General features: G+C 51.4%; 1 protein-coding gene across 2 annotated transcripts in view; it reads right to left on the bottom strand.

Moving 5' to 3' along the window:
- The window catches only part of LOC111146614 (collagen type XXII alpha 1 chain), a 246,739-nt gene that overhangs the window by 204,284 nt on the left and 20,408 nt on the right, over nt 1-22,047 (bottom strand). For both annotated transcript variants that reach the window (XM_022502245.1, XM_022502246.1), the window contains exons 2-3: nt 15,070-15,220; nt 10,682-11,248 (exon numbers count right to left, since the gene is read on the bottom strand). In XM_022502245.1, coding sequence (XP_022357953.1) covers nt 10,682-11,248; nt 15,070-15,175 — 673 coding nt within the window. In that variant the 5' untranslated portion in view covers nt 15,176-15,220. The remainder of the gene's footprint in view (nt 1-10,681; nt 11,249-15,069; nt 15,221-22,047) is intronic.

Below are 22,047 nucleotides of genomic sequence, written 5' to 3'. Positions count from 1 at the left end.
TGTGTGCGTGTACATATACACGTGTGTGTCCAAGCCAGCATGTGTGTGCGTGTGTGCGTGTACATATACACGTGTGTGTCCAAGCCAGCATGTGTGTGCGTGTACATATACACGTGTGTGTCCAAGCCAGCATGTGTGTGCGTGTGTGCGTGTACATATACACGTGTGTCCAAGCCAGCATGTGTGTGCGTGTGTGCATCTGAGCCATCGTGTGTGTGCCTGTGTGCCTTGCGTTTCAGTGTCTGCGTTTATGCGGGGGAGGGGTGGGTGGATTAAACTCAGAGAAGCCAGCGTCTGTAATTAAAAGGACAGAGACAGACACGTTGTGCAGCACAAGCAGTCCCAGTCACCTAGAACACACTGTGCTGACAGTGGATTTCCTTCAGTCTTCCAATAAGTGTGAAATTTTGCCAGAAGCATTGCAATTCATCAGCCGCGTTTCTTGGAAAGCCCCTGGACACTGTGTAAGCCCCATGTCCCGCTTGTCCTCTGGCAAGTGGGATGGACGTTCAGCTAGAATAAGGTCAGCTGCAGGATGTGTGAGTCACTCAGAAGTGCAGAATTTCTCTGTGTCTTTAATGACATGGATGTGTATTTATACACAGACATACAGACCGTGTGTATGTATATGCGCCTTTTGCAAGTAGTGCCAATTTAGTTGTGGCCACCATACTTTATCCCTTTATCAACCCTATATGAAAACCACGGTGGGAACCACAGAGCCTGGCCTCCATGAGCTGGAATGCTCGGCATGACCTGGTCCCAGTCAACGGGACACCCACACCCGCATGCATGCTTACGTGGCATGGCACCAGGAAAGGGTGCTGGGGCTGGCCCGAGGCCCTCCAGCCCGGCAGCAGCCAAGGGACAATGCTGACTCATACTTGACCCCGGGGCCATCTGCTCCAGTCAGGACACGAGTCCCTGTCTGAGGCCAGGGAGGGTGGGAGGTTTTCCTAAAGATCTCGGGTGACCCTCAAAATGACAAACAGAGAAGGCAGCCACAACAGCGGCACACGGTGGGGATAGCATTATGGTGACCAAGACACTGAGGAGAGGGGAGAGGGGCCCTCCAAAGGGAATGCCCCCACCCCACTCAGCATCCAAGGAGGAAGCCGAGGTCCCATAAATTACCCTGGGGTCAGAGTTCACAGCAGTGACTTCAGATTTCCAGCCATCCCATCAGAACGCACTGTCAGGGGTCAGCAAGCTTTTTTCTGTAAAGGGTCAGACTGCAAACAGCCTTTGTGGGTCACGCAGAATCTGTCACAAGTCCTCGGCTTGAGGTCGTGGTGTGAACACAGCCACACACGGTATGTGAACAAGCTGACAAACCGTAGTCCAACAACACTCAATTCTAACAACCAGTGCCTGGGCAGGGGGCCCTGAGGGCCATCGCTGGCTGCCCCTGCTGCCCCTGCATTTGATCCAGAAGGATCTCGTGTGCCTGAACAGGCCAGTGTCCCGCCCAGAGCTCCTGATCCGTGAACTTCGAGTCTCTGCTGGGGTCCCTTCCTGGACAGGGAGCTCAGATCCCGCTACGTTAGGTTTGGGCACTCTGGTTTTTGGCATGTTCTACCTCATATAGACGTGACCTAAATAGTAAGTATGACAACGCGATGACAAGAGCCACCATCAATTAGCTGCCAGCCCGGTAAGTATCATCGCAGTTTCACAGACAAAGAACTCAAGTCTCTGAGACGTGAAGTCCGGCCCAGCGGCCCCGGCTGGCAGGTGGCAGGGCTGGGAATCCTCCCTCCACCCTCAGTCATGCCTTCTCACAGGGGCCATATCTCCTCCGGGGCGGGGGTGTGTGGACAAGGACACTGCTTCAAGGGAGGGGTGAGCAAGTCTGAGAGACCCACGGGCTCGGCCCTCCGAAGCTCGAGCAGCACAAACAGACAGCTAACGTACGTCTGCATCTGATTCCAGAGAAGGAGACGGCTGGGAGGAAATGCAACATGTATGTAGGGTCCTTTGGAGGGACGCGACCAAAAAAAAAATGGTTGAAAACATAGCCCTACGTGAAAAGTATTTAGCTCAATCACCTTTCTAGAAAATCGTACATGTACACCTGCTCACATGCACACACAGAATGCACACGTGTGTATAATGCATGTAATTTACACATGCACATGTAAGTCACACACGTGTACGCGAACACCTGTGTACACATGTGTGGGTATACATGTGTGTGCATGCATATGTGTGTGGTATTAGTATTAGTATTTAGTACATGCATTTACTACACAGATGTAGTAAAAGCAAACACCGCATAGCAGGTGACCAGGGCCACCCCGAGCCGAGCGCATCCCCTGCCCCATTAAATCCTCACGATACCCTCCAAGGTAGGGAAGTTGTCAGCACCATTCTTGTATGGCTGCACACAAGGCCACTTAGAGGGGAGGAAACTGAGGGCAGGCAGCAGAGCTGGGCATGCCGGGTGCCGGCTGGGGCAAGGTGTGACCACCCTGACGGCTCCTCACTGTCGAGGGGAAGAGCCCGTAGGAACATGCGTGCACGGGCACACGCAGGGTTCTGCACGAGGAAGATGGTATGGCACCATCACGGGAAGCCAGGACCCAGGAGCAGGACCCAGAAGTGGGGGGTGGTCTGTTCAGAGAGTGGAGGGTATGCGGGCATACGCCCCTCCCACTGCAGCAGGACAGTGGGGGCAGAATGTCTGGTTTTGACACAGGAGTTCCTCGGGTTTGGGAAAAGACAGGAGTCAGGCAGGGACATGCTCCAAACAGCTCCCAGGGATCCTCTCCAGCCATGGGCCTGGCTGGGCACAGCTGGGAGACCGTCCCTCTCCCTGATGTATGCCAATTACACGTAACTGATGGGTGGTTTTCAGTTTTTCATCATTTTCAGTCACTGTCTAATAACATTTCCCAGCACATAATCAGAATTAAGTAACCCACTTACTATTTCGAGGGGGTGAGCTCGATCATAACAAGTTTTCCCAGGAGAAACTCCCGGTGACCTTTAGGCAAAGGGCGGGCCCAGGCGGAATTGCTTCTTGAGGCTGATGCGGTCCCGAGGGCCAAGCCACAGACATCCACGTGGCAGCTCCAAACCCACAGCTCAGGCTGCCACAGACTCCTCCCGGGCCTTTGGGTCCACACGGAGGACAAGCTGGGCCTGGTGGCCACACACACATTCCCAGGTGTGTGTATGTGTGTGTCCTGACCTCACCACCAGGCAGAGGGACGTGGGGATGGAGGCAGATGCAGGAAGAACGGGTCACTGGGGATAAGACCAGCCATAGGCTGTGCCTTCTTGGATGGCTATAAGACTCAGGTTCAGAGGAGATGGGCTCCAAAGAAATTCTGAGGCTGGTTGTGCCAGATGGCCCCAAAGCCCTTCCCTTGGGCGTTATTGCTGGGTCTTCAAGGGGACAGTTTATTTCAGGGGTTTGAGGTGGACTCCGCTTCTGGCCAAAAAAAAGACTCGTGGCTGGATTCCTTCTTCTCCACAAACTTGGGAACGTGAAGCCAGCAAACCAAGCCTCAGTTTCCACCTCCTGAAGTGGAAGATACAAACACTCTCCTTCTCTCACGCTCCCCTCCAAGCACTCAGAGTGCACACCTACCCCAGGCCCTTGGCTTTCACTGCTGCCTCTGCCTGGAACTTGGGATGTGGACTGTTGCTCCCTGTCATCCCAAGCTCAACTCAATTCTTCATAAGAGGCCTCTGGAAATGTCACTCTAAAAGCAGAATCACAGATGTCTCACTCAAGGAGGAGCCCCGTGCCTCAGAACCATGTCTGCGATAGAACAGGGCACTGGTTAACATGTGTTGGAAGAAATAGCCCAGTACTATAGACAGTCCTTAAAACACCCACACTTGTGACACGGTATCTTTAAAGGTTTATGCCGTTCGTCCCCAATTATATCAACAAGTTGTGTTATTTACCAATAATACACTACTAAAAGAAAAAAAAAAGGACACATTTTCAAGTGAACCTAATAACTCATTCATTCAGAAGGTGAAATTACCCATTGATAACCACCCCCAAGAGCACAGCGAGGCCTCGATGGCCAGAGCGCCCTGGGCTGGGCTGCCCCTGTGCTGTCACAGCAGACGAGGGTTGTGAGGAGGTGCTCTCCCCCCCACACACACAGGGAGTGGAAACTCAGGGATGGGGCCCGAATGAACGCAGGCGCCCACTAATTAAATGCAGAGCTGGGGTGTAGATGCCGACCTTTTTCTAGCAAAAGCCACAGGTGAACAGTAAAACTAATCAACCTGCCACAGGAGATAAGTCAGTCCCCCTCCCCCACTTCTGCCATACTGGTACATAGAGCTTCCAGCTGCCTGGACGCCCTCTGGGACAGCAGCACAGCTAAGCACCAACATACCAGCAAGAGAGGCAGACGGAGGGGGATGCCCACGTGTCACACGACAAAGCACCGCAGAGCACGGGACAGGCCACTCGGCGCTAACCCACACCAGCATCCCAGCCCAGCTGTCCGAAAGCCGGAAGACAGTAACCCAGGACAGTGCCCCTGCTCGTGGGGAGAGGGGAGGGAGGACCACCGCCGAGCATCCCCAAAATAGAAGGAGGCGGAGGTCTCAGCTGTGGCCAGCCGGCGTTCCACAGGCTCACTCACGGCCACCCAATACGCTATATAAAGGTTGTTTTGTGGCCACGACCGAGCCTGGGGTGGAGAAGGTTCTTAATTACAGCCAGGGCTCTGGGGCTGGGCCCGTCCCAGCCTCCGCCCCACGCACTGCAGGAAGCCAGGCTGAGACTGCATCCCCCGGGGACCTGCTCAGGCCACAGAGGCAGGAGCCGATGCCATGACACGGGGCCCGAGGCCGGGCACCAGTGAGCCACATACTGTGAGCTCCATTCAAAGACTCAGCACGCAGCCGCTGGTCACCGGGTGAGCCAGGCTGGCGCGGGGCACCAGCTCGGTTCAGCATCAAAACTCCAAAGCACGGCAGCGGGGCAGCCTGAGCAGCCTGACTCCCAGGCGGTGGGTGCTGAAGCGAAAGGACCCAGAACCCCTGTCTCCCTGGGATCCCGGGCAAGCTGTGTAGACCCCCTGTGCCTCAGGGCCGTCCACAGAACAGGAGGAACCAGGAACCCCGTGTTGGGAATTTGGGGAGATGTCCCTGACACGGAGGGTTGAAAAACGCTCCCTAAATATCCCAACTTACTGGAAGGAACTCAGGACCTGAGGCAAACAGGACAGGGTTCGGCTCCCAGGGCTGCCCTTTGCCTGGTGGGCCACTGGGGGAGTGAGTCGAACCCAGTCCTCACTGATGCTCGGTAATCCCAGTGCCAGCCAACCCTGGGCTACACACGGACTCTGACAAAGGGGGTACGCACAGGCTAAGTCACAAAGGGGCCAGAACAAAAAACAGTAGAAGTAGGTATCCTACTGCCAGCCATGTGCCAGGTGGTAGGTTATGCAGCTAGAATTCGAATGGAGCTCTTAGTCAAGCATTCCACACAGGTGGCCCCGGGGCATCTGGACAGAGAAACTTCCACTATGGCCGCCCCAAGGAATCTGTCCAATCTCAGGCCCGTTCCTGCTCCCACACTGCCCTTTCCTCAGCTCACTGGTCACTCTCAGCTGGGCTTCTAGACCAGACCAGCCACTGCCCAGAGCCCCCATGGCTGGGGGGCTGCTGTACCCCACCCCAGAGAGGGGCCCCTTGCTTCCTGTGCGCTGACCCGGGGGGTTCAGCTTCCCCTCAGAAGGGCAGCCCTGGGGAGCCTGCTGTCCCTCAGAGCCGCTCCCCCACCCTCCTACAGCCAAGTGCTGGATGGGAAAGCTCGGGCTCTGTATGCAACGGGATCTCAGCTCCGCGGCGGCAGCATGAAAGGGAGGGCGGGGGAGGAGGGGGAGCTGCACATATGGACTCCGGACGTAATAGTAAAGTTTCTAGCAGCCGTGTTTGAAAAAGTAGAAGAAACAGGTGAGATTAATTTTACTAATATAGTCTATGTATCCCTAAATTCCCCAAATATTCGTATTTAAATACGTAATCAATAGCAAAGATATTCATGAAACGCTTTCTTTGTCATCCTGTCTACAAAAGGTGGTGTGTACAGTCCCTGTGGCACTTCTTGGTTCGGACCAGCACCTGACTAGTCAAGGCCCACCAACGCTGGCAGGCACAGGGCTGGAGCATCACTCCCTGCGTGCAGAACTCAGTGTCAACATCCCCTTGCGGGCTGGGTGAGGAACGGGGAGAGAGTGGAATGCAAAGTGCTGTTAGTGTTTGGTGCTCAGAGAACAGCAGACTTCCTGGTTCCGTTTACTCCAGCGGAGCCCAGTCAGGGTCCCGCTCCTGTGCATCTGTCCCACCCGATGAGGCAGGGGGACATCTCCGGCATGATTCTGTCCATCCCAGCCAGCCTGCCTTTTCCAGATGCTCATCACCTTCAGAATCTAACCATTTATCTCCGCTCATCAATACATAGATAAGTTCAATATTTCAGTTCACGTTGGGTTTGATTTCAGGTTTGTGGAATATTCCTAACCTCTGTGTTTGGAAGGGGCTGGATCGTTGCACACGTACCTCTAACATGCCCACAGCAACAGAAGCACGGCACGAACCCAGCTTCCCACCCGATTTCCTTTAAGCAACATTTAAGCGCCTCCTTTACGCCCCAAGCCCTGTTCCAGGCACTCAGAAACCGCAAGGAACAGACCTGGCCCCCGTGAAGCTTGTTCTTGTGTGCGAAGGCAGACCCCAGGCAGACAAACAACCAGACACGTGAAGCTGCGGCTGGTAACCAGGGTCCACATGCCGTCATGTAATTAGCTGCTGCCACGTTCCTGCTGCCCTGAGTAGACAAAAGCTTCTCGAGGGAAGAAGAATGTCAGACCCTTCACTGCATCCTGGAAACCCAGCAAGGACCCCAGCAGGGAGTCACTCGGTGTGCGGTTGCTGCGTGAATGAATGAATGAATGAATGAACCATTGCTACAATGTCTGCTGGGTTGAAGACTGCGTGAATGAATGACTTGATCGAGTCCGATGACTGCGACCCCGTACCCCTGTTGAATGAATGAGTCACTAGGTTGGACGGAACTGAAGGACGGCCGCACCAAGCACCCCACGCCGTTTGTCTGTGATTTTCCAGATCATTGAATGACGCCCCCATTCCGGAGAGCCCCGGTTTGGGTTCCGAAGTCACCCAGAGAGATCCTGGGAATGCGCAGGGATTTCTGGTCCTGTGAAGCTTTGGTTTTGTGATGCTCCTTGATTTCATCTTACCACATATATTTCAGTATGTTACTGTTAGCTATTTTGTTTTGTTTTGCTTTCTTTCTAATTGAAGCAATTGTAAGGGGATTTTGTTTCATTTGTCACCAGAACCGAGCAGGCCTGTAGTCAGCTTACAGCTGTATTTACAAAAACGGATTCCCTCTAGACGACTGAGCATAACTTACATCTTATATCTATTTAGGTTTTTGGAAGAGCCTGGCTACGGGGAGTTTTCTCAATGTTATCATGGGGGACATGCGGTGTCCCCAGCTGGCTGGCATCTGGTGCCCCTTTTCTTGGTTGTGGCCCCCAGTGACTCTGCGTGGGTCAAACCCCTTTCCTTGAGGGAGTGGAGTGGGCATGGTGACAAGGATGGGGTCATGTGATTTCGGCCCCAAACAGTCAGCCTCTTTCCACTCCAAAGCCACAGTGTTGGTCTGGGGAGAGCCGCAGGCCCACACTTGTCCGTCAGACCAAAACCAGGCCTCCTGGGCCACGGTCTCACGGCTCCTGGCCCTAAGATTCACTACAGGGACTCCCAGTGTGCCCTCCCTCACCTGTTCTCGCCTCTTCTGCCCTCCTGCCCCAGGAGGCTGGCCCCTGGGACGCCATCACGTGGACCCCCTTACAGGCTGCTGTCAGGCTTAGGCCAGGGGAGAGGGGAGACGTGGGGAGGGGAGAGAGGGCAGAGGCTTCCTTCCTGCTCCCTCTAGGCCACCACCGAGGCAGCAGCTGTCCTCGCTGAGGGGACTCCAGCCCCTTCCATCTCAAGGGGCTCTTGCCATCAGCCCCCTTTTCCCACTGTCCATTCCTGGGGGCTCAGTATCCCTCCTTGACCTCACCTGTCTCTTGACAAAGCTTTCACCAGTGCCTTGCCGTGGACCATGCATGCTAGGACCCGGACATACAAGCCTGCCAGGAACAGTTAACACCAAGGAGAAACCACACGGAAGGAGTGGAATGAGCCCTAGCCTCATCGTTCAAGCCTACCTGAACTCTGACCTTTTTTGTCACATGTGATATGAATTTACTTTATTCCCCAAGCTAGTTACAGCGGGGCCTCTACTGCCTATGATCGAAAGCACAGTCCCTGACTCTGAACGGAGGTCAGTGAGCACAACAAGGCCAGCACATGGAGGCTGACGGCCTAGACTCCGTCCCCAGCCCTGCCCTTCGATTACCTGGGCAGCAAGTCCCCGTGACTTCACCTCTCAGGAGCTGTCCCCCCCATTCCCAGAACCACGCCCTGAGCACGGAAGTTCTCCAAAATTTAGATTCTGCCTGGCCAACATCTAGAACCGTCTGAACCAAGGCTGGCAGGATAATAAAATGCCAGTGAGCAGGGGCTAAAGGAACGCCCTGAATTAAAGTGTTCTGGGATCACAGCAGGTGCAAAGACCCCGGCACCAGCATGTTGGACTTCTGCATCCTGGCTGGGCCTGCGGCCCAGTGTCTGGCTCTCATCACCCCAGAGGTCAATCCTGAGCCCTGGCCCTCCCGGCCTCTCTCTCCTGCCTTCCTGCCCTCTCCCATCTTGGCTACAGCATCCCTCTGGCTTACTGCAGAGGGCCTAGCAGCTGTCCCTCCCGGGACCTCAGCAGGCTGCATGCTTGTAGCTGTGAGAAGGAGGCCACCATAATCTATGCGGTTGTAATGACGGTCAAGTGAAAGCTCACAGCCGATACCTCGCACTCTACCGGAGGCTTTCCTTCCCTTAGCGCTCAGGGCGTCTATTTCATCATCTGTGGAACGGGGGCTAGCCCTCAGTGTTCCGTCTACCCCCAGCACTGTTTGTCCTCTGAATTTCTCCTGCAGTCCCGTAAAGGGTTTCCTTGGGTCCTGCTGTCCTGTCAGCACTCCATTCTCACAGATCGGATGGTGTCGTACCCCTACACGAAACCCTTCCACACCTGATCTTAGCACCCAAGCCCTCCTCTATTGAGAACGTGACAATCATACAAAGCCACCAACCCCAGTCCCCAACGTGACCGCAGCCACATGGCTCCATTACACTTCTTTGGCTGTGTCATGCCGTCCTTCAATCCCTCAACCTACAGCTCAGGCATGTCCTCCTCCAGGAAGCCCTCCCTCATTCTCAGGGTCATCACCAAACACAACCACAAGAGGATACCATGAGATTCTGTGACCTTTATTAAGGTCACACCCACAGTATTATGTCCCTTTTTATGTGTCTGTTTTGCCATCTGGACTATGAACACTCCAAGAGCAGGAGTTTTGTCTGATCTTTTTCAACAGGCCCAGAAATCAGCACAAGGCCACACAAAAACTAGATCCCCAATTAGTATCTACGAATAAATAAGTAGAAGTAGAGATTAAGTGAGCCACAGAGCGGTACGGAGCCTGAGGGCATTGGGTGCCAGACACAGTTTAGCCCTTTTCTCCCAGGGCTGCAAGCCAGGACCCGCCCTGCGACCAGGCCCCCTGCTGCTCTGCCAAGTCACGCCCAGCTGCTCCCGCCACCGGCCACGGCCCCAAGGCTTCCCTGTCCCCAGCGAGCTGTGTCGCTCTGAGCTTCTCCCACCCAAGGAGGCTCAGTCCCCGGAAGCAGCCGGCAAGACAGAGGCTGAGACCCTGCTCCCAGCCCCACCTGCTGGCCCTGGAGAGGGTGTTACCGAACATTGTTCATGACCCAGAAGGACAACTGTCATCCCAATGAAGCAGGCAGAACAGAAGCTGGACAAAGACCGCACAAAAACCCACTTCACCCTTCCTGTCCTGTGCAGCAGGCTGTCCTGAGAATGACCCGAGGTTCTTAGAGGTCAGCCTTCAGGGTCAGAAGCCCGGGGGCTGTCAGCTCCCTGCCTGGGCCCAACCTCCCCGCTGGCCCATAACCAGCCACAGTCCACAGATTCCAGACCGCCTCGGGTTATCTCAGAGGGCGCCAGGTCAACAGCACTTGGCCTCTGGGATAAGCTGGGCCCGACCATCTCCAAACGGCTCCCTGGGGATCACTGCTACAGTCCGGAAGCCTGTCTGTGCCCACTTCCTTACACCACCCGTCCCCGCAGTCCCTTGGAAGAAGAAAGGGGCCTGCTAGAGTTCACCCGCCATGTGCTCCCGAAGGGCTCTGCGAGCCGGGGCTCCGACTTGGGCAGCCCTGTAGGGGAGCAGATGCGCTCCCCCACAGAAACGGAGATCAGACTCTCAGGCGTTCAACTCTCTCCAGGTCTCGGCCGGGTGCGGCCGGAGCCAGCCCTCTTTAATTCCCTTCCCGCCGGCGCCCTGGAGGCGGCGCCCAGAGAGGACCCAGGTGTGCGCCGACCCAGGTGTGCACCCTCCCGGGCGCAGCAGGGCTACGTGCCAGACTGGTTCTCGCTTTCCTCGGTGACTGGGCCCCTGGCCCATGCGCCTCTGCGCAGCCAGGCCCCCTGCCAGCGGGCAGCTCGGGACTCCCCTCTGCTCGGGCCCCACGCCCTGCGCACACTCACTTTCGCACAGGCGACGCCTCAGCTTGCCCCGGATCTTGTCGATGGCGTTGAAGTCGGACACGTGGAAGACGTGGGCGGACTTGGGCTTGGAGGCGATCTCCTCCAGCTCCTCCTTGAGCGCCGCCCCGACGCCCACGGCGAAGATGCGGATGCCCGCGCGGTGGGCGGTGGCCGCGGCGTCCAGCACCAGGTCCTGGCTGCGGCCGTCGGTCAGGAGGATGGCCACCTGCTTGAAGGCGCGGTCCCCGGGGCGGCCGCCGGCCTGCGGCGAGAAGCTGTGGCGCGTGATGAAGCGCAGCGCGTCACCGGTGTTGGTGTTCCCGCCGTGGTAGGCCAGGTGCCGCGCCGCCGCCTTGACCGCCTCCCGCGAGCCGAACAGGCCCAGCTCGAAGGCGGTGGTCGGCCGGTCGCTGTAGCGCACGACCCCCACGCGCGTGCGGTCGGGGCCCACCTCGAAGGTGTCCACCAGGTTGGCCACCCACTGCCGGACCTTCTCAAAGTCCTCCTTGCCCACGCTGGAGGACGTGTCCAAGAGGAAGACTAGGTCGTAGTGGACAGTCTTACAACCTGCAGGGGTGGGGTGGGGGAGGAAGAGGAAGGGTGACCTGGGGCACACGGATTCAGAAAGGTCACCCTAGTGGAGTTGGGGGGAGGACCTCGCTTTCTGAACTGGCTTCTGATGACGAGTGTCCCCACGGCTGCTGTGGGGTCGGGCTGCCAATATGTGTTCTTGCGTGCAAGTAGCCAACGTTCACAGAACGCCGCGCTATCAGTTTCTTCAATAGCTTTTGTTTGGTCACCCAGTGACTTGTTTTTTAAACCTACTGCAATGAACACATGCTCTTTTCAGAAAAGGCCATCGGAAGAATGTTTTAGCTGCTTATGTTTCCATCTACGGAGAGGTCACGCTGTTAGCCCACAGTGTATAAACCTAATTATTATTACAAATGCACGTGGGACTGTACCAGACGCACGGGTGCATTGCTGTTTTCCCCACATCCGGCAGTTGCTGGAAACCCTTTTCCAGTGTGACGATGCCGGTTTCCATGGCTGCAAGATGACATTGCTCAGAGCCCATAATTTATTTAGCCAGTGCTCTCATGCTAGATGTTTAAATAGTTCCTGGATTCCAGTATTATAATTCATACAAAATATACTGCACTCCTATATTTTAAGTATAAATTTGCAGAAATTCTACAATGCTTTATAAAGATTGCATATTTTAACATATAATACGTTTCTATTTTTATAAACTTTGTAAGCTTAAAAGTTATAAAAACTTATGATTGAACAGAAGAGGACACTATATAATTTATTTCTCATCCTCAGCGCAACCCTGTGCGCAAGCTTGCTCATCCCCACTTCACAGCTGGTGAGGTGAGGAAAAGGGTTTCCAAACTCCAGAGAGCTGCACAAACATAACCATCAAGAAGCCTCGCTCTTGCCTTTTACAGAATCTAAGGCTTGATCGTCCCACCAGCAGCGGCTGACCAGGCCTCTGGAGCACCTGGCAAAAACATTTGTCTAGTAGAAACAAAATAAGAACAACAATAACACAAAAAAATAAAAATAAATAAAAAAAAGCAAAACCCGTTAGTTAAGCTGTCATGTTGGAAAAAGTACAAACAAATCCTGCGACCGCCAGTGTGCAAGAGAAGGCAGCTACCTGTTCTTCCACAGGCCCTGGGCTCTGTCACACCCATTTTCAGAATTTAGAAGCCTTACGAAGGACAGTGTTTTTGACCCAACACTTCCAAATTCAGGGATTTACACTAATAAAACAATCAGATAAAGAGGAAGAAAAAATTCTAAAGCTACCTAAGAAGTTCATGCAGCCCTGGCAAGCAAAACCCTGGAGCTGGCTCTGTGCTCCCTCTACGGAGCTGCTCCCGCGACCATCCGCGTGAGCTCACAGGGCGCGGGAATCGACAGCAGGGGACTGCTGGCTTGAAGGAATCCTTATTTACCAACACAGACCCATTCTCCCAGGGTCTTGCTGGGTCTGAAAAGCTGTGTGTCAAGGTGATGTCTGTGTGTGGGACTGTGACTGTACGGAGCAGAGGACCTACTTTGTTTACCTCTGGTAAGCAGAACTGTTACTATTTTGTATTTCTGATTTTATATTTATAAGCAATGAAGTAATTCAGAACACAGAAAAACAGTAACGCTGTATTTACAAACATACACACACACACACACAGGCACACACACATTCCCATCGCACCCTACTCCAGCGCCTCTCGTGAATTTTCTGTACCTACTTTTACCCTGAGTTCCTAAAATGCAAGTTGCGACCTGCTCTCGGGAGCAGGTCAATCCTCCCCTTCCCAGGATTGCTCCCTAACAGGATTAGAACTTTCTGAGTGTGTTTGCCCAGATGTGTGGGCTCAAGAGATAATTCCTGGGGAGTGTTTCTCCTTGACATAAAAGGTCATCCTTTTGTCTTTGGGACAATGATGTCCCAGCCTGTGCAAGGTAATTGCTGCTGTGGGCCAAGCAGGGCCCCGCCTGTGGGCTGTAATCCTTGAGCAAATTTGTGTTCAGGCTGCAGAAGGTTCATTGGCTCCACAGGCCTCACCCGGGGGCCCTTCTGCAATCCCGCACATTCTCTGCTGGGGGCTGCGGAGCAGAATGCACAATGCGTGCCTGAGAATTAGGTGTGCTCTTGCAGGAAGGGCTCTGACCTTGATGGGGGTGCCCTCGGCTCCCCCATGGGCAGAGCCGGCGACAGCTCTCCTCTGGGCTGCTGTTCTCCAGGCTGTGAAACGAGGGCCGGGAAGAGATGGTCCTGGGGCCCTCCTAGTGTGTCGGCTGTGTGGGCTCTTGGGCTCATCTCTGTGGACACAGAACCTGACGCCGCTCCCCATGACCAGGCCATGCATGGTCAGAACTGTTTCTCCAGCTAGCCGGGCTTTGAGAGCCTCAAGCAAGGAGGCGACTTGGGAAAATCAAGGCAGAAGCACAAGGCCGTGTTTCTTGCTTTGTTTCCTCTGCAGGCTCGGGGAACACAGTATGGGCTCAGGTGGGTGCTTTCTTGGGGGCGCCCTCCTCACCTGCTGCAGGGCGGGGGCCTTTGGGCTATCCTAGCCTCGGTTCCTCATCTGCACAATGGGGTGGTTTTGCAGCTAGGTGCTCCCTCTGCCGCCCTGGGCCCGTCCCAGAGAGGCATCCACCTGTGCCCCGAGGAGTCCAGCACACAGCCTCTGTGTGGGTGCCGTGACCCGCTCATGTACCTGAGCCCTCCTTCATGTCTCCACACTGACAGCACCTTCTCCAGGAGGCCCTCAGACAGGTGGGCTAGACCACTGTCCCATCAGGCCTCACCCCTACTGCCCGGGTGCCTCTTCTCCAACGAACTCCCCCTCCCTCATCTACTCCAGAGGTGTGTTCTCCTTGCGGTCCAGGCCGCCTCCCCTGGCGGCCTCCAGTGTGTGCATTTCCACTGGAATGTGCTCAAAGCCCTTCACAGGACAACGCGACACGGTCCTAGCCCAGCGCTCTGTCCCCAGAAGCCTTCAAGTGCTCGACAGAGCCAAGCTCACGGCACACTGCACAGTCCACTCGGAACGTGGGTTTCAATAGCTCACGGTTCTCCTGCACTCTCCTGCATACACACTCTCACACTCGCACACACACACCCTCAGACTCTTACACTCACACGCACTTCCACACACATGCTGACACAGTCCCACATGCTCACGCACTTCCACACACATGCTGACACAGTCCCACATGCTTTCTTCGACACTCAGTCACACACACACCCCTCGGACGCTCTCACACTCTTGTACTCACTTTTACACACACACTCACTGTCATACACACCCACAGTTGTAGGCACACACTCATCCTCAGACGTTCACACACATACACTGACTTTTATACACTCTCCAGCTCTCACATTCACACACTTTCTCACGTACACCCCCTACACACTCACCTAACTCACATTCATGCACTCTCACTTTTACACACACACTCTGACAATTTCCTAACTTACGCAGTCACGCACACCCTCAGACTCTCCCTCATATGCACACGTTTATATGCTCCCTCCAGCTCTATCATACACTCACCCACTCACACTCTCTCACTCACACAGCACATGCCCTCACTGGACAATGGGGTCCCACAGGCACTGGCAAGGGCAGCAGACACCCACACTTGCTGGGTGCCCCACCTCTCTCTCTCTCTCAGGCCATCAGTCCCTAACTCACTCACAGGCACACGTCTGCACCCCACATGCTCACACACTCACGCTCACCTCAGACACTTACACTCACACTCACTTCCACTCCCCCACTCACACAGGCACACACACGCTCACGCATGGACACAGACACTGGCAGCTCAGGGCCCAGCCCCGGCTCATTCTACGGTGGCCTTACCTGCCCTCTGGGCCTGGCAGCCACTATCCCCAGGCCACAGAAGCAGCATCCACAGGAGACAGGCTGTGGCGTCCCCTCGCAGGCCAGCCATGGCTCTTGCACACATGTCTCGGCCAGGAAGAGACGGTGTTAAGATCTACTGGAACATACCCTGTGTGGAGAAGGACACACCTTTAGAGAAGGGCTTCAGGGCCATGAACCCAAAGTAGCAGCCCCAGACCTGTGTGGGAGAAGGCCACACCCCCGCCACCCAACTGCCTTCAACCGATGCACACTCAGGACCTCCGAGCTGCCATTCCTGGCCATGCAGGCCCACTCCTTGGCACTACCACCGTGTTCTGATCCTAAACTCTGCTTCTGAGCACTTAACAGGCTGTTTCTTTGTTTAATACGTTGTAAGAGGACATCTTGGTGCCTAAATCTTGGCCCATATTTAGTTATTTTCCTAGGGCAGGAATGCACTAGTTTCATATGATGCACTCAGGGCATCATATGAAATCTTTAAAAAAGAGCCTGATGCAGATTCTCAGGCTTTTTTCTGAAGAGGCTGTATGGGCCCTTGCTGCCCGCGGCCACACTGAAGTTCCCGGAGTCCTCCCCTCACGGCATCCCTGGCAGCACGGACGCCGTCATTCCCTCCACCTGCCAGCTCTACAGGAGAGACGTTGCTTTTGGCTTTCTATGCATTCCTTTGGCCTGGGACGTTTATTAGCGAAAGTGTATTTCTCCTTCTGCATATCTTATTTTCACGGGCATGTCCATTCCAAAAAGTAGTTGTCACTGTTAAAGCCAAGGTCTGAGAGAGGGAAAACAGGTTATAGAATTCTGAGGTATTTACCAGTTGCCTTCATGTGCCAGGTGCTGAGGGCAGGCAGATGAGGGACACGGAACGCCCACCCTCAAGGACACTCAGTGACACCTGGGAGACAGGTAAGGCATGGGCCCTGGGCACCAGCACAAGGACATTCCAGGGTTGCTGGGAACACTGGGACAGTGTTCTCACGTGACCGTTTAGGGGTGGGCCAGGCCTCCTGGATGAGTCAATTTTGGAAAACTTAGTAAGCCTCAACCAGAAAAAAGCAGTTGATCATTTCAGATAGAGGGAGCAGCATCGGCAAAGTCCCAGAGGAGAGCCAAGGCATCATGGCACCAGGAGAACGTCTCCCAGGCAGGACAGGTATGTGGGTTCTGTCCAGGAAGGTGCCTGAATTTTTGCTGGGTCCCCAGCACCCTCTAGGCAAACTGCCCTCATCACTAACAGTCCCCATACATGCTCACGGAGTGTGTACAGCCCACCTGACAACACTCCAGAAGTGTCACACTCAGGAGGCAGCCACGGGAATGAGAAGAAAGGCACTGTCCCAAAACAGTACAAGGAGGGGCAGAGGCCAAGGTCAGGACTGGAGGGTCCAAGGGGAGGAGAGACACAGAATGTCAGCAAGTCCAGTGGGCTTCCCACCCCCTCATCCTTCAAAGCTATAGGAGAAAACAGTCTTGTCTGTCTTGTTTATTCTGCTGCCCAGAACCCAGACCAGTTCCTGGCACACAGTAGGCATTTGACAAAGAAATACTAGATTTAACAGTCAGTGACACAGTCAGGTTATTATCTGAGGTGGAAGGGGCCCTTCGTTAGAAGAACACAGACAGGAGAGAGGAGTCAAGATGGCGGAGAAGTAGCAGCTGAGACGACTTCAGGTAGCGGGAGATCAGCTAGATAGCTTATCTAAAGACTGCAAACACCTACAGATCCAACGGGAGATCGAAGAGAAGAACTGCAATTCTAGAAACAGAAAATCAACCACTTTCTGAAAGGTAGGACTGGCGGAGAAGTGACTCCAAAGCGACGGGAAGATAGACCGCGGGGGGAGGGGCCGGCTCCCGGCAAGCGGCGGAGCAACGGAGCACAAAATCGGGACTTTTAAAAGTCTGTTCCGCTGAGGGACATCGCTCCAGAGGCTTAACCGGGGTGAAGCCCACGCGGGGTCAGCGTGGCCTCAGGTCCCGCAGGGTCACAGAAGGAGCGGGGGTGTCTGAGTGTCGCAGAGCTTACAGGTATTAGAACGGGGAAGCCGGCTACAGAGAAGAGCCGAGGAGTGACTCTCAGCTCGGGGTTACCTTGAACCGGTCGCAGGCTCGGTCAGCTCGGAGCGCGGCCAGAGGCAGGGTGACGGGAGTAAATCGGCGCTGTTCTCTGAGGGCGCACTGAGGAGTGGGGCCCCGGGCTCTCGGCTCCTCCGGGCCGGACACCGGGAGGCCGCCATCTTCACTCCCACCTTCCGGACTCTACGGAAAGCGCTCAGGGAACAAAAGCTCCCGAAAGCGAACCCGAGCGGATTACTCAGCCCGGCCCCGGGTAAGGGCGGTGCAACTCCGCCTGGGGCAAAGACACTTGAGAATCACTACAACAGGCCCCTCCCCGAGAAGATCAACAAGAAACCCAGCCAGGACCAAGTTCACCTACCAAGGCGTGCAGTTTCAATACCAAGGAGAGCAGCGGAATTCCAGAGGAGGAGAAAGCAAAGCATGGAGCTCATGACTTTCTCCCCATGATTCTTTAGCCTTGCAGTTAATTTTTTTTTCTTTTTCAATTTTTTTCTCTTCTTCTGCTAAATTTTTTAAACTTTTACCCTTTTCTTTTTTAACGTTTTTTAACTAGATTATCTAATATATTTTTTCCTTTTTATATTTTTTCTTTATTCATTTTCTTCTTTTAATTGTTTCATTTTTTTTCCTTTTCTTTCTGAACCTCTTTTTATCCCCTTTCTCCCCCCTCACAATTTGGGATCTCTTCTGATTTGGTTAAAGCATATTTTCCTGGGGTTGTTGCCACCCTTTTAGTATTTCACTTGCTCCTTCATCTACTCTTATCTGGACAAAATGACCAGGCAGAAAAACTCACCACAAAAAAAAGAACAAGAGGCAGTACCAAAGGCTAGGGACCTAATCAATACAGACATTGGTAATATGTCAGATCTAGAGTTCAGAATGACGATTCTCAAGGTTCTAGCCGGGCTCGAAAAAGGCATGGAAGATATTAGAGAAACCCTCTCGGGAGACATAAAAGCCCTTTCTGGAGAAATGAAAGAACTAAAATCTAACCAAGTTGAAATCAAAAAAGCTATTAATGAGGTGCAATCAAAAATGGAGGCTCTCACTGCTAGGATAAATGAGGCAGAAGAAAGAATTAGCGATATAGAAGACCAAATGACAGAGAATAAAGAAGCTGAGCAAAAGAGGGACAAACAGCTACTGGACCATGAGGGGAGAATTCGAGAGATAAGTGACACCATAAGACGAAACAACATTAGAATAATTGGGATTCCAGAAGAAGAGGAAACAGAGAGGGGAACAGAAGGTATATTGGAGAGAATTATTGGAGAGAATTTCCCCAATATGGCAAAGGGAACAAGCATCAAAATCCAGGAGATTCAGAGAACCCCCCTCAAAATCAATAAGAATAGGTCCACACCCCGTCACCTAATAGTAAAATTTACAAGTCTTAGTGACAAAGAGAAGATCCTGAAAGCAGCCCGGGAAAAGAAGTCTGTAACGTACAATGGTAAAAATATTAGATTGGCAGCAGACTTATCCACAGAGACCTGGCAGGCCAGAAAGAGCTGGCATGATATATTCAGAGTACTAAACGAGAAAAACATGCAGCCAAGAATACTATATCCAGCTAGGCTATCATTGAAAATAGAAGGAGAGATTAAAAGCTTCCAGGACAAACAAAAACTGAAAGAATTTGCAAACACCAAACCAGCTCTACAGGAAATATTGAAAGGGGTCCTCTAAGCAAAGAGAGACCCTAAAAGTAGTAGATCAGAAAGGAACAGAGACAATATACAATAACAGTCACCTTACAGGCAATACAATGGCACTAAATTCATATCTCTCAATAGTTACCCTGAATGTTAATGGGCTAAATGCCCCAATCAAAAGACACAGGGTATCAGAATGGATAAAAAAACAAAACCCATCTATATGTTGCCTACAAGAAATGCATTTTAAACACGAAGATACCTCGAGATTTAAAGTGAGGGGGTGGAAAAGAATTTACCATGCTAATGGACATCAGAAGAAAGCAGGAGTGGCAATCCTTATATCAGATCAATTAGATTTTAAGCCAAAGACTATAATAAGAGATGAGGAAGGACACTATATCATACTCAAAGGATCTGTCCAACAAGAAGATCTAACAGTTTTAAATATCTATGCCCCTAACGTGGGAGCAGCCAACCATATAAACCAGTTAATAACAAAATCAAAGAAACACATCAACAATAATACAATAATCGTAGGTGACTTTAACACTCCCCTCACTGAAATGGACAGATCATCCAAGCAGAAGATCAACAAGGAAATAAAGGCCTTAAATGACACACTGGAGCAGTTGGACATCACAGATATATTCAGAACATTTCATCCCAAAGCAACAGAATACACATTCTTCTCTAGTGCACATGGAACATTCTCCAGAATAGATCACATCCTCAGTCCTAAATCAGGTCTCAACCGGTATCAAAAGATTGGGATCATTCCCTGCATATTTTCAGACCACAAGGCTCTGAAGCTAGAACTCAATCACAAGAGCAAATTTGGAAAGAACCCAAATACATGGAGACTAAACAGCATCCTTCTAAAGAATGAATGGGTCAACCAGGAAATTAAAGAAGAATTGAAAAGATTCATGGAAACAAATGATAATGAAAACACAACGGTTCAAAATCTGTGGGACACAACAAAGGCAGTCCTGAGAGGAAAATATATAGCAGTACAAGCCTTTCTCAAGAAACAAGAAAGGTCTCAGGTACACAACCTAACCCTACACCTAAAGGAGCTGGAGAAAGAACAAGAAAGAAACCCTAAACCCAGCAGGAGAAGAGAAATCATAAAGATCAGAGCAGAAATTAATGAAATAGAAACCAAAAAAACAATAGAACAAATCAACGAAACTAGGAGCTGGTTCTTTGAAAGAATTAATAAGATCGATAAACCCCTGGCCAGACTTATCAAAAAGAAAAGAGAAAGGACCCAAATAAATAAAATCATGAATGAAAGAGGAGAGATCACAACGAACACCAAAGAAATACAGACAATTATAAGAACATACTATGAGCAACTCTACGCCAACAAATTTGACAATCTGGAAGAAATGGATGCATTCCTAGAGACATATAAACTACCACAACTGAACCAGGAAGAAATAGAAAGCCTGAACAGACCCATAACCAGTAAGGAGATTGAAACAGTCATCAAAAATCTCCAAACAAACAAAAGCCCAGGGCCAGATGGCTTCCCGGGGGAATTCTACCAAACATTTAAAGAAGAACTAATTCCTATTCTCCTGAAACTGTTCCAAAAAATAGAAATGGAAGGAAAACTTCCAAACTCATTTTATGAGGCCAGCATCACCTTGATCCCAAAACCAGACAAGGATCCCATCAAAAAAGAGAACTACAGACCAATATCCTTGATGAACACAGATGCAAAAATTCTCACCAAAATACTAGCCAATAGGATTCAACAGTACATTAAAAGGATTATTCACCACGACCAAGTGGGATTTATTCCAGGGCTGCAAGGTTGGTTCAACATCCGCAAATCAATCAATGTGATACAACACATCAATAAAAGAAAGAACAAGAACCATATGATACTCTCCATAGATGCTGAAAAAGCATTTGACAAAGTACAGCATCCCTTCCTGATCAAAACTCTTCAAAGTGTAGGGATAGAGGGCACATACCTCAATATTATCAAAGCCATCTATGAAAAACCCACCGCAAATATCATTCTCAATGGAGAAAAACTGAAAGCTTTTCCGCTAAGGTCAGGAACATGGCAGGGATGTCCATTATCACCACTGCTATTCAACATAGTACTAGAAGTCCTAGCCTCAGCAATCAGACAACAAAAGGAAATTAAAGGCATCCAAATCGGCAAAGAAGAAGTCAAACTCCCACTCTTCGCAAATGATATGATACTATATGTGGAAAACCCAAAAGACTCCACTCCAAAACTGCTAGAACTTGTACAGGAATTCAGTAAAGTGTCAGGATATAAAATCAATGCACAGAAATCAGTTGCATTTCTCTACACCAACAACAAGACAGAAGAAAGAGAAATTAAGGAGTCCATCCCATTTACAATTGCACCCAAAACTATAAGATACCTAGGAATAAATCTAACCAAAGAGACTAAGAATCTATACACAGAAAACTATAAAGTACTCATGAAAGAAATTGAGGAAGACACAAAGAAATGGAAAAATGTTCCATGCTCCTGGATTGGAAGAATAAATATTGTGAAAATGTCTATGCTACCTAAAGCAATCTACACATTTAATGCAATTCCTATCAAAGTACCATCCATTTTTTTCAAAGAAATGGAACAAATAATCCTAAAATTTATATGGAACCAGAAAAGACCTCGAATAGCCAAAGGAATATTGAAAAAGAAAGCCAAAGTTGGTGGCATCACAATTCCGGACTTCAAGCTCTATTACAAAGCTGTCATCATCAAGACAGCATGGTACTGGCACAAAAACAGACACATAGATCAATGGAACAGAATAGAGAGCCCAGAAATAGACCCTCAACTCTATGGTCAACTAATCTTCGACAAAGCAGGAAAGAATATCCAATGGAAAAAAGACAGCCTCTTCAACAAATGGTGTTGGGAAAATTGGACAGCCACATGCAGAAAAATGAAATTGGATCATTTCCTTACACCACACACGAAAATAGACTCAAAATGGATGAAGGATCTCAATGTGAGAAAGGAATCCATCAAAATCCTTGAGGAGAACACAGGCAGCAACCTCTTCGACCTCAGCCGCAGCAACATCTTCCTAGGAACATCGCCAAAGGCAAGGGAAGCAAGGGCAAAAATGAACTATTGGGATTTCATCAAGATCAAAAGCTTTTGCACAGCAAAGGAAACAGTTGACAAAACCAAAAGACAACTGACAGAATG

The sequence above is a fragment of the Enhydra lutris genome, unplaced genomic scaffold (genome assembly GCF_002288905.1).
Source record: "Enhydra lutris kenyoni isolate GAN:26980312 unplaced genomic scaffold, ASM228890v2 scaffoldscaffold14, whole genome shotgun sequence".
Classification (NCBI taxonomy): Eukaryota; Metazoa; Chordata; class Mammalia; order Carnivora; family Mustelidae; genus Enhydra; species Enhydra lutris.
The sequence above is the reverse complement of the archived record's forward strand: the minus strand, read 5'-3'. Positions and strand labels throughout refer to the sequence as shown.